Source organism: Hydra viridissima, unplaced genomic scaffold (assembly GCF_058129835.1).
Source record: "Hydra viridissima isolate aposymbiotic clone 2 unplaced genomic scaffold, HvirCarnegie_v1 scaffold_7, whole genome shotgun sequence".
In the NCBI taxonomy this organism is placed as follows: Eukaryota; Metazoa; Cnidaria; class Hydrozoa; order Anthoathecata; family Hydridae; genus Hydra; species Hydra viridissima.
In genome coordinates, this window is record NW_028324306.1 from 7,747,875 (window position 1) to 7,761,169 (window position 13,295).

A 13,295-nucleotide genomic window follows, 5' to 3' on the forward strand; every position below is an offset into this window, starting at 1 on the left:
CTATTTCACACCAAAAACCTGGCTGTTTTAAACGTATGAAGAGTTTTATTTTAATAAACTTAAGAAAATTTGATTTATATTAAAAGATTGATATAGAAATTTGTTCTTTATTCATTATCATTCGTTAAAAAAAAAGGAAAAACCAAACACTAACGCTTGATAATGACTTTTTTCGTCTAAATAAAGTATCCACCTATAGTGGCTGTAAATAAGCTCACTCCACTTTAAATTTGGTCGCAATTGCTCTAATACACTGATCTTAAAATATAACTGGATAGCTTATTAAATTGCCTAAGCAAACGAAAAGCAATCAAACCCAATTCAGAAGGTAAAAAATATCAGAATGTAAAAGAAAAAATATATGTATGTATGAATGTAATATATGTATTTATGCGTGTGTGTGTATATATATATATATATATATATATATATATATATATATATATATATATATATATATATATATATATATATATATATATATATATGTATGTATATATATATGTATGTATGTATGTATGTATGTATGTATGTATGTATGTATGTATGTATGTATGTATGTATGTATGTATGTATGTATGTATGTATGTATGTGTATATATATATATATATATATATATATATATATATATATATATATATATATATATATATATATATAGCTGTGTGGGTGTTTGTATGTTTATTTACAAGAAGAAAAAATTGAGTGCTAAGATCTGATAAAAGTCTTAAATACTATAAAAACTCATCTGAATTTTTAAAAAAAAATTATTTAATTTCTACGCTCAGAAAATTAGATAATATATTTTTAAAAGTGTAAACAAATCAGCATATTCAAGAATGTTAATTTACTTAGAAAAGCGCAACTTTAAACTTTTTGATATAAACTTTATCTTATTTGAATCATTTTCTTATGCAACTGAGATATACTTATTATGATTTTAGTTTTAGAAAGAGTTTAAAATGTTGATTTATATGGAAACATTTATAAATAATCAGTCAACTAAATATAAAAATTCGTTGCTACGGACCGTAGCCATTATTAAAATTTGACTTTTTTAAAGTTACTACTGCGCTTGCGTATAATAACTTGTCACCTCTGAACGACCGTGACAGAAAAACCCGATTTCATATGGAACTGATGAAAAACGTACATAACCGTGACTTTCATAAAGCTTTGTTGCGCTGTGTTATGATAATTTTATTGTTTAAAAGCAAATCTCCAAATACAGTGAAGGTTTTAGAAAACACCATCTTCGAGCTGATCACAATATTTTCTCTTTATAGTTTGTACAACTCACTTTTTAGGCGACATTTTTCATAAAATTTCCTGGTGCCACGCCCCAAATTTGGCATAAAATCATTTTTTATTGTTTGTTGTTGTTTTTTAGTTTGTTTGTTTATCTTTTTATTATTCATTTCACCAAAAAATGCACAAATAAGAAATCTTACAATCTTATGAACATAATCAAAATCATTTGCATGAATCAAAATCAAAATCATTTGCATTTGAGAAACCAAGATTTAATATTATTTCTGTGATTTTCAAATTAAAAAATGAAGTAAAAATGAAAATGTAATTTAAAACTTTGGAAAATTTCTAAATCAGCATCTTAGATAAATCAGTGTCTTAGATAAATCAGCATCTTAGATAAATCAGTGTCTTAGATAAATCAGTGTCTTAGATAAATCAGTGTCTTAGATAAATCAGTGTCTTAGATAAATCAGTGTCTTAGATAAATCAGTGTCTTAGATAAATCAGTGTCTTAGATAAATCAGTGTCTTAGATAAATCAGTGTCTTAGATAAATCAGTGTCTTAGATAAGAGCAGAGATTTTAACTTAGAACTTACAAGTTCTAATTTATAGATGCATTTTAACATCTTACTGATGGATTACAATTACACAATTTCTCAACTGATTCAAAGACTATTTGGATCTTCGCACGCAAGAATTTAATTACATATTTTGCAGAACCAAAAATAAACTCCTATTTGCCATTACTTGCTAGAGAAGCTTAAATTTCCTTTGCTTAAAAAAAATCCATAGACGAGGTATTGAATAAAATATATTTATTTTCATCAATACTCCCAAAATTAGCATCTCAAAATTTGCCTCTTTATGAATTTTTTTTCCTGTGCATATTTTATTTTCATTATAATGGCCTAAAGATTTTTCTAGATCGACAAAAGATTTGGATTTCATATTGTGTTTACTGGATTCGTATGGAAAATGGGCTCGAAATTTTAAAAATTCTTAAAATATAACAAAATCAAAGACAAATCAGGGAACTTCTTTGTTTTAGAAATAAATATTATTTGCCTAGTTAACTTTAGCAAGTCGAATTCTGACGAGGTACATCTCACTAGATGGCTTGAGATCCAGACCAATTAGTGAAATAATGTTGCAGATATAAATTTTTTTATAACGCCCTTCAATACATACAAAGCATTTTTTATTATGATCTGAAATTCAGACTACTAACCAGCAGGCCAGAAGGCTGTTTTGTTCCAATTCATAATGTTTTAGCTGGGTTTAATAAGAATTTTTAAAAAGGATTCCATTTTTAAATCGGAGATTTGAGTCATTTTTTATAAACCTATAGTAAATAAATAATTCTTACATAAAAAACAAGTTTGAAAGTATTATTTATAAAATTTAGTAAATTTAATAAGTTATTATTTATAAAATTATTTACAAAATATTTAACAAGTTATTATTTATAAAATATTTATAAAGTTATTGTTTATAAAATATTTATAAAGTTATTGTTTATAAAGTTAAACAAGTTATTTTGCACGTTTTCAAATAAAAATTAGTTCAATTTTTTTGAATATTGTTTTATGACCATTTTTTATTGGTCATAAAACAATATTAAAAAAAACCAAAAGGTTTTTCTATTTTCAACCAAAACTTTAATTTTTCGAATTTCTTCCGCCATTTTGAAGTCAGCTTTCTTAAAAACGCTTTTAACGTATCTTGATTAAATTAAACTAGATTTAGATCCGGTGCAAGGATTTTTGATTCCCTAGGCAAAAAATATTTTGCCTAGGGAATCAAAAATATCATAGGCTGGTTTTATAAAAAGAAAAATAACAAAAATGCTATTACTTTTGCGTCTTTATATTCCAATCAAAAATATTATTATATCTTTGAAGTTTGCAAAAATTGTGGGACGTCAGACATTTTTTTCTTTGCAACGATTTAATCGAGAGTGTCATGGATGATCATTGAATTCATCATTGGATTGCTTTTTTTTTTAATTCAAATAAATTACCATAACTTTTTATTTGAGTTTTTAAATTTTATTAAAAACTACGTGAAAATATCAGTATACTTATCATACATTCTGATGGTTTGATGGCTGATGGTTTGAGCTGCAAATGAGCTTTAAGTCCTCTTACCCGACAGTTGATTTGTCATCTTCATTTTGTCTGTTTTCTCAATTGATCAATTAAGAAAACAGAAAGTATATGTTAATCAAGTGATCAAAACACAATATGTGTCAAGAGTTTGAAAATGCTTCATGTTGGTTGTAGTCATCGTACTCTTCCTGATATTTTCAACTCGAAATATCATATGCTCGACCCTTTTGTTTATTATTACAGCTGTATGCCTTCCTTGAAAATATAACCCAGGCTGGAGTTTTTAGTTTAAGAAAAATTTTCTATTATGACAAGTCCATTAGAACGAAAAAATACAGCTTCTTTGAAAAATACCGGAAATAGAAATAATACAGCTTCTTTGAAATTTTGGGAGAAAACTGAGTAAAATTTCCATGAATTTGGAAAACAAACTACATTTGAAAACTTCATTTTAGCAGCATCAATATGAGAAAAAAAAATTCGCTGTTTTTTTTTTTTTTTTTTAACTTTTATTAAGTTAGAGCAGGAACAACTTTAGTAAATTGATAAATCCTCTTGAATAAATTTACATAAACCTAATTTTTTAAGAGGATTAATTTACTGAAGTTTTTATTGCTATTAATAGCTACGCAAATGATTTTACAAGTTGGTTCATTTTTAGCTATAATCATCTTGAATTTTACCATACATGATACATTTATAACAATTGCTTTTATTAACTAATAAATTATGATTGGAAAAATAACGAATTCGTTAATAATAAACGATTTCTAAGAATTATCTCCACTAATACAACTTCGCATGATTTATTTAGATAATAAATTCATTTTATACTCACATACATGCTATTAATAATTAATATATTAAACTATTATATTCTATGTATAACTAATAAATCTAATTCTAATTAATTAGCATTTTCCAGAAGCTGATTATTTATAATTAGAATTGCTATTCTAATTAACTAGAAAAAGAAGTACTTATACAATTTAGAGGAACCAAAAAAACTATTATTTAAAATAGTGATAAATGCGAAATCAGGGGGTTTTATGCTTTTGACCAACATTTTGAGTCTAAAAAAAGTGGTTTTTAGCAAAAAGAGATTCTTCGAGAGCAGGTTCCACTTAAAAAAAAAGTTTTTAGTAAAAAGAAACTCTTCCACTGACTGCCCTTCGGGAGCAGGTTCCATTTAGGGATAGCAATCCCGGGATCCCGAAATCCCGGGATTCCGTATAAATTGTTGATCCCGTAATCCCGGGATTTTTCACAAAAATTTCCCAGGATTTCGGGAATGTAATAAAAAAAGTAAAGATAAATAGGGATTAAGCTATTAACTTATTCGTACATCATAAAGTGTCTAGTAAATGCAGTCTTTGGTAAAATACTTGTTACATAGCTGTTTATTCTCTTTGCAATATTTTAATTAGTTTAATTTCGAATTTTCGCCTTCATTTTAATTACAAATCGTCGCACGAGAATTAGAGGGTTCTATCTGCTTTTTTTTATATAAGAATTTATTGATAAAAGCTGTAATTAACAATTAGTAATAAAAACAAGTTTAAAATTATAGAAATAATATTATCAGTTTAATTATGAAACATAAACTACAAAAAAGACGTATAGTTTTAATTATAAAAAATGACAGAAATAAAACATTTTAACGAAGAAAAAAATTGAAAGTTAAATTTTCACAACGACAAAAAAATTAATTAGAACCCAATAATTCTTATGCGACGAAATGTATGCGTGATTCTAAAAAATTCTTCAACTATTCAAAGTGTTTTTTTTTTCAATTTCACAGTAACAGATTCAGTTTGAATTATAGATCTGATAAAGAAACGTAAATTGAAATAGTTTAAGAACTTTAGAAATTAAAAAAAAATTAGAACTTAAGTAAATATTTTTAACCTATAACCTATAAGGGTAGAAAGTGTAACTGGGTTTTTATGTTTAAAAAATCGAACGCGATTAAACGACGAAAAGATTGTCGCTTTCAGTTTTTTAAAGTGGTACTTTCAAAAATAAATAAAATTCTTGTATATTCATTTATATTCATATTATTTTTAATTATTATTTCTATTATATTGTGCTATCTTTTTAATGAATTGTTTTATAATTTCAATAACTTAGGTTCATTTGTAAATGAACTATTTTAGTTAACTAAAAAATGAAAAATGAATAATTTATTGTTAATATAATTATATTATCAATAAATTAATCATTTTTCAGCGTTTGATGATTACTTTGTTCTTCATATGCTTCACCGCAAATGATTGTTTCTGTTTTTTATCAAATCCCGGGATTTCCCGGGGATAAATTACTCAACCCCGAAATCCCGGGATTTAGAATGTCCGGGATTTTGCCATCCCTAGTTCCATTTAAAAATGCATAGTACGCAATAAGTAGTGGATTGATAATTATTCCCTTCGGTCGGCTCTAAACAATTTATTGAGAATGATTTTTGATGAACAAATCACGCAAACAAAATTTCGGAGATTGGATGATTTGTTAAACGAGAATTATGGTTTATTTCATTTAACGATAAATCAGCTTCCTGTAAAACATTGCTCAGTAATTAAATGTAAAACATTGCTCAGTAATTAAATGTAAAACATTGCTCAGTAATTAAATGTAAAACATTGCTCAGTAATTAAATGTAAAACATTGCTCAGTAATTAAATGTAAAACATTGCTCAGTAATTAAATGTAAAACATCGCTCAGTAATTAAATGTAAAACATTGCTCAGTAATTAAATGTAAAACATTGCTCAGTAATTAAATGTAAAACATTGCTCAGTAATTAAATGTAAAACATTGCTCAGTAATTAAATGTTTTTTATTGATCTTGCCAATTATATTATCATTTACTCCGTACCAACTTTGAAGGAATTTTAATTTAAAAAAATAAATATTTGCATTTTATAGACTTTCTTTTAATCTGTCTCTCTTGCTCACACATTTATTTGAACGTAAATAAAATCTATACTCTTTCTCGGCACTTTCTTTGCCATACCCATCAATTCCTATTCTTTTACAAGAGATGATGCATTTATCAACATAGCCATCGTCAGTAACATAAAACACATTTGATGACGACAAGTCAACAGCATTGAGGTTAGACTTAGTAATGTTAAGCGCTTGACAAAGCTTAGAGGGTCCATTACAAAGTTGGTGCGACGTAAGAATAGACGAACCTGCTTTTCGATGAGTTGAGCGATGACTTTTCATCTTATGCTCACCTAAAAAATGGAGAATATAAACTAGCCCATACTATTGACGTCGTCGTTATGGCAGTTTGATCATCCAACCACTAATCAGTTTTTTTTTTTTTTTTAACTGAATTAAAATGTTCACTTTTAAATTTCGAAAGAAATCGATAAAAAAAACTATTTTCTTGTTACACGAAGTCCACATGGTGCACTTATTAATGTAATTTTGCTCTCCATTCCCAGCAAGCACACAACGTTGAAACAACGTTGTGTGCTTGCTGGGTTGTTTGTTTGCTGGGTTTTTTGACTTTGTTTGCATAAAAAGCAATTTTTTGAACAAATAATTTTAATTGAAAAAGAAAAGAATTCACAAAAGAGGAAAAGAACAACAACATTATTTGGTATAAAGAGCTTGATATAACTTTGATTTAAAAAGAAACAACTTACCTTCAATTGGCTCTAGAGCGCGAACTAATACGCATCCCCCTTTATCAACACTTGAGACATTTAAACAATAATATAATCCATAAATGGTGTAAATATAAGTGGTCCCAGGTTTCATGTACATTGGAATTGTTCGGCTAGTTCGTTTACCTCCATATGAGTGACACGCAGGATCTGTTTCTCCGAGATATGCTTCAGTTTCAACAATTCTGGCTCTTAGAACTTCACCGTTATCAATTCGAACCAATATTTTTCCTAAAAGATATTTCGCAAGAACCAGACTTGATTTGTTGTAATCAATAGGTTTAAGGACTCTGTTTGCCTGAAAAAAATTTCTTAGAGTGCTTTTGGTCTCTAAAGATGAGGTATTGCTATTTTCGCAAGAAGAGCTTCTTTGATCGTCTGGAGAAAGAATTTGTTTATTGTGGCTCAATTCATTCGAAGAGAAGTATTTAGAAAGAAGTACAGAAGCTGAATTCTTGCGCTTGCGAATGGAGTTCATTTTTATTGGTTCATACCTTGCAATTCATTCCTATTGGTCCATATTTATTACTATTAGTACTTATTTGTTGTTAAAAATTAAAACGCTTAGTATTATATCAGTAACAATGAAAAAGATAACAGCAACATATAAACATTGAAATCTTAAAGACAATCACATGTATAATATGCTTACATTTCATAAGTTTTAATTTCCTAAATCAATCTTAAAAACTCAATTATAAAAAAAAGAGATGAAAATTATATTATTTGAAAAAATTATGACTATACATAGTAATAGGATGGTGATCAAATAGTGATATAGTGCTCTTTTTTCTAAAATTCCATACATATACTTCGTAACACAGATTGGTTATTTACATACTGTCTCACAGCACTAATTACATAAACCTTACATACATCTGCAGAAAAAACAACCTAGTGCTAAATTCTTAACTACAAGTAAAAGAATATAAAAGTATAAAACACTTAAAACATATAAAAGCTAATTATTTATGTCTACATATAAATTTTTCTATAACAACCTTCAAAATTGTAAAAGAAATTCATGCAATTGATAAACACAGATACTTGTAAAACTATGCAACAATAGATAGTGCTCTAATGTCTGCTAGTCTTTTGCTAGTTTCCTCTCTATATTCTTCTTCTGTTCGCTGTTCTATAGGGCAATCAACTTTTTCTGACAATTGCTCATATATTTCACGGGATTTACTGAAATAATCACGTTCACTTTTTACAAGTCCTTCAAAGCACAACATAAAATATGTCATTCTACAATCAAAAAACTTTGGTAGTTCTTCCAGAAGTTTATTGTTCCTTCGTTCAAAATCTGCTTTTGCTAATGCTAAATATCTCTCATTTGCATCAAACTTACCAGATTGAGCATGATTTTCTTTCTCTAAAAACTTTTCTCTTCGATTATTATACTTAACAAACTCATTCAAACTCTGCTCTCTTCTTTTAATTGCATTATTCACTAATGCAAAATTAGTCATAAATTTTTTCATTGGATCTACAAACACCTTGCGAACATTATCATTCAACTCATGAAGAAGTTCAGACTGATGAACTAAAGTTTGCTGCAAGTTCTGAGTTACATTAAACAGCTTTTCATCAGTTTCTTTAACACATGTATTTATATTAAGCTCTTGTGCAAATCGTTGAAGCATTTTATTTAATACTACATTGCTCTCTAAATGTTTTTTTTCTTCTTTGTAAACCTTTCTTGTACTTGCTTCAACTTTATTTAAACGTTCAATGTTGCTTTCAAACTCAGAGTCTACTTGCTGATCAAGAATAGTCTTTTTGACTTGTTTACGAAATGGAATCCAACTCATTTTTATTTTATGAAATATTTATCATCTAAAAATAAATCCTTATGTCACAACTCACTTTAAAAGCTTGTGAATATGAATATGAATATATATATATATATATATTTTTTTTTTCTTCACAGGATATTTGTCATTTAGAACAGTAAGAGTGCAAAATTCTTAAATTGTGCTATGCAAGACTTCGCATTTAACTTTCTGGACAAAAAAAAAAAAAAATTAAAAATTAAGTATTTTATACATTTAAATTTATTTTAATTAAATTAAAACACATTAAGTACATCGTCATAGCTTTTTATGTTATTTTTGGGTTTTAAAGCTTTCTGAGTTTATATATATATATATATATGAATTATATAATATAAAATAATTATTAAAAAAAACAAAAAACAGTTCATTAAGCATTTAAAAATGTACACAAAAATACAACATAAAAACAAAAACAAAGGATTAACAATTTATCAGGAAATAGCTTTTTCAAGCTTTGGTCTATACCCAAGTGCAAGTATTCCTTCCTTGTACCTCCAACGTGTTAAGTAGATAAATTCTAGAGTGTGATGACGACCCATTAATTCCCCATTACAAAGAATGTCATAATCAAACTCAGCTGACATTAACTTTTTTTTCAAATACTTTTTCAGGTGTCCTATAGTAATATGTGAAGAGGTGCGTAGGTAAGGTTTTTCAAGTTGAGGAAACTTTACATCAGAAAAACCAGGAAAATTTGAGTCTGGCTCAACAAAGTCAAGAAAGAAGCCAATTTGAGACTCATCAAGTGTTTTAACTTTTTGGTTCTCTGATGATTTATTTTCCTCTTCTGTTTTTTCGACTTTTTCTTTTGTAGACAATCGGTTACATAAGTTTAAATTTGAATCAGCATCACATACATCAGGATCAACCATACCCCTTCGAGAATAGAAGAGTTTTCTTCGCTTCTTCTCATTTTGCGCTAAATTTGGTACAAGCTTGTAAACTAAAAACTCTAATTTCTTGTCTTCACGTAACATATCCCATGGATTTGTTTCATGAATCAAAGTGGCACAATTAGGGCACTTGTACTCTGCTGCAGTTTCTAAGTATTTTACAATGCAGCTTCGACAGAAATAATGCAGGCACTCTGTTATTGCAACAGGTCGTATCAGGTATCCATTGCATATAGCACAAATAAAATTTTGATTAAGTTCTTTTATCGTTATTTTGGAATCCATTACACTCTTAAAAACATAGAAAAGTAACTTAAATTTTTTAAAAATTTCATTAAGTATAATTATAAATAGATATGTATTTATTTAACATGAAATAAATCTATAAATAAATATATTTTTATGTAACTACGGTATCTTCATTGATTATTGCATATGTAGAATATAAAATATAATATTACCTTTTATACATAGTATGTATTTTATACATACTATGTATAAAAGGTAATATCAGATATATTTTCAGGTTTTTTCCAAAAAAAAATAAGACTGGATTTTAAGCTCTAAACTAATGGAACGAAAAAAACTTTTCATCTTAGTAATGGAGATTGCGTCATGAAAAACCGAGATTTTTAACACTGAAAACGTTTTGTAATGAAACACCGAAAACGTTTTTAATGAAACTGCAAAAATCGATATTTTAAATCGTTTTTTTATTTTTTCCAGAAATCCGAATTCCAAAACCAGTTTAAATCAAAATCCAAAATTCAAAATAATAATCGTTACGGGAAGGAAAACGTTTTTTGATGTAATAAAACAAAAAAAACAACAACAACAACAATAAAAAAAAAAAAAAAAAAAAAAAAACACTGCTTGTATTTCTTTATAAAAACTAAATCTCTTTTTAAAAACCAAAGCTATTTTTTTTGCTTACAAATAACAGAAGAAGACCCAAGGCATAAGGGAACTGAGCGGACCAGTTTTAGGGAGGCTAAATTGTGACAGAGGAGCTTCAAGCAGCCTCTTTGTTGACTTATTAGGGTTTTAACCCTTCGAGACGCAGAATTGCTGTTCGATTAAATCTGTTTAACTAATTTTTCAGAAATAACAAATCCTGTATATAGACTTGTCTCACCATATCCTTTTGCTGCTTTAAACACTCACGCAGTTCTTATTTCAATAAACTGAAAAAAAGCGAAGTGTATGTTGATGAACATTTAAGTGTATTTTGATGAAGCACAATGTATTTTGATGAAGCACAATGTATTTTGATGAAGCACAATGTATTTTGATGAAGCACAATGTATTTTGATGAAGCACAATGTATTTTGATGAAGCACAATGTATTTTGATGAAGCACAATGTATTTTGACGAAAAAAATCAAAAAATCAAAAAAAAAAAAAAACCTATCCCTGCGTATAATCAAAGGAAAAATAAATGGTTTGAATAATATTAACAGCCACCAGAAATAATATTAATTTGCATTAATGAGATAAGAAATTAATATGATTAGAACCAATTTTCAAAAGTTTAAGATTAAACAGTCGAGTATCCGGAAACTTCTGCACGGTGGCGTAACATTGTGTAAAATTTAAAAAAAGAAATTTTACACGCCTAATTTTCTTTAAAATCCACGTTTAACAAGAGAAAAATTACCAGTAAAAAAAGCAACTCTAAAGAAACAACTTTTCGACCGAATTACGACACACTTTAAATCATAAAAGCGGCAATCAAGAATACCGAAGGCTGTTAAAGGTAAAAAATCAGGAACTCAAATTATTTAGATGTTACATATAAAGCTTTAACAAAAGTGATTGAAAGATCTTAATGAATTATTTTCCGACAAAGATGCTGAAACATTCTTAAATATTTGGAAAATGCTTTTCTACTTACATTTAATTCGTTTTAAAAATTGTATTTTTTAATGACTTATTGTTTAAATTCAACACTTGTAGTTGTATCGGTCATAGTTGTATCGGTTTTAACGCCACTTTTGCGATGCAAGTTGATTGTGTTTCTCAACATCACAATCGAATTTTTTACATGGTTAAATCGGCACAATTAAACACCCTCAACGGTAAAAACTTGTTGTCACAGCGTAAGTTTTTACCGTCGACCGATATTTAAGTACATATGTAAACAGCTCGAACACTACATATAACAACCTTCCTAAGTGCTAAAAGTCACTTATAGGAAGGCTGTTATATGCCAAAAGTAAAAACATTAATAAATAAAATATTTTTTGACAAAACTATATTCATGAGTTTTTGTAGAAACAACTTCGTTCACAAGAAGCTCGGCTCTATACTCTCCACTTGTGTATTCATTAGTAAGAATTTAGGATTGCGTCGCTTCAATGACAATCAAGGTAAATTATGGATTTTTTTGTTTTTGTTTTGTTCCTGCTTATAAAACACCAACGAAAACCTTTAAAAAAACAAAAAAAAATTCTTCTAAAAAGCGTTTAAGAGTTTTAAAAGGCATTTAAGAGTTCTAAAATGCATTTAAAAGTTTTAATAGGCGTTTAATAGTTTTAAGAGGTGTTTGGCATTTTGACTAAAGCAAAAATTTTCTACTTAAATCATTAAACCAGCTGAACCCACCAATAAAGCATACTTTAAGGAAAAAAAAAAAAATGTGTTACTCATACAATATTCGTATCAAAAAGTTTGATTAGTATTTGATGAATGACCAGAATAAATATTGCCTCCAAAGTTTTTTTTTTTAGATAAAAATAACTCACCAGATCTTATTTCTTTTTGTTGGTTGAATGGATTGCAACATTTTGTTTGGTGTGATTCAAAGGTAGTCAAATATTTCTTTTTACGCCGTCAATAAACAGAATGTATATTTATACTAGACCTACATCTAGATCTACTTTTTTCAATTCAAGACCTAAACTAGACCTACATTTAGATCTACTTTCAACTCAAGACCAAAACTAAATTTACATCGAGATCTACTTTCTTCACAATAAAAAAAAGTTCTTTGAGTCTCCAATCAAAAATTTAACTTTTAAGTGGTTTATCTTGAAAATGGAAATTATTGAAAAAGAAGAAAGTTGAAAGCAACAATTAAACTCTTCAAAAAATATCCGTAATATCCATTCTTGTAAGTGTAAAGTAGAAAGACCAATTATATAGAGAATTAGTGCAGCTTGTACACCAAAATCAATCAAGATGATAAAGTATATGGATAAAAAAGTATATGGATAAAAAAAAATCAGCATTGAAAAACCAACTCAACCATTGTTGCTTGGACTCTTAATTTAATATACGACGGCAAAGAATAACTTCAGACTTATTTCGATGGAATCAAAATCTATTTCTAATTATATCAAGGTGTATTTTCACGCCTATGTAAATAATTATCCTTAAATCCATCAGTTGTTACACCTATGTGATTAAATGTTCATAATGATCTAATCTATGTATCAAAAACAAAAAATTCTAAATTTCTTTTTTTGATTGTTAAGTTTAAAGGAATTTCCAATAATTCATCCAAGAATCAAATAATTAACGA

At 27.6% G+C, this 13,295-nt stretch overlaps 2 protein-coding genes, 1 long non-coding RNA gene and 1 pseudogene across 3 annotated transcripts; 1 reads left to right on the plus strand and 3 right to left on the minus strand.

Annotated features, from left to right (window-relative positions):
* Positions 1-6,111: 6,111 nt before the first annotated feature.
* Positions 6,112-7,607, minus strand: LOC145199557 (uncharacterized). Its single transcript, XM_080074329.2, has 2 exons — positions 7,021-7,607; positions 6,112-6,603 (listed from the first exon to the last, which is right to left on the minus strand). Exons 1-2 carry the CDS (start codon positions 7,517-7,519, stop codon positions 6,284-6,286), a joined length of 819 nt encoding a protein of 272 aa, XP_079930455.2. The 5' UTR covers positions 7,520-7,607; the 3' UTR covers positions 6,112-6,283.
* A 39-nt stretch (positions 7,608-7,646) lies between these two features.
* Positions 7,647-8,906, minus strand: LOC145199558 (bridging integrator 3-like). Its single transcript, XM_080074330.2, has one exon. The coding sequence runs from the start codon at positions 8,853-8,855 to the stop codon at positions 8,097-8,099; it is 759 nt and encodes a 252-aa protein (XP_079930456.2). The 5' UTR covers positions 8,856-8,906; the 3' UTR covers positions 7,647-8,096.
* Positions 8,907-9,147: 241 nt separating this feature from the next.
* On the minus strand, positions 9,148-10,090 carry LOC149885956 (polycomb group RING finger protein 3 pseudogene; annotated as a pseudogene).
* A 1,325-nt stretch (positions 10,091-11,415) lies between these two features.
* Positions 11,416-12,624, plus strand: LOC149885957 (uncharacterized). The gene is made up of 3 exons (XR_016454112.1): positions 11,416-11,528; positions 12,047-12,141; positions 12,502-12,624. It is a non-coding gene; the product is annotated as an uncharacterized LOC149885957 (long non-coding RNA).
* The last annotated feature ends 671 nt before the right edge of the window (positions 12,625-13,295 follow it).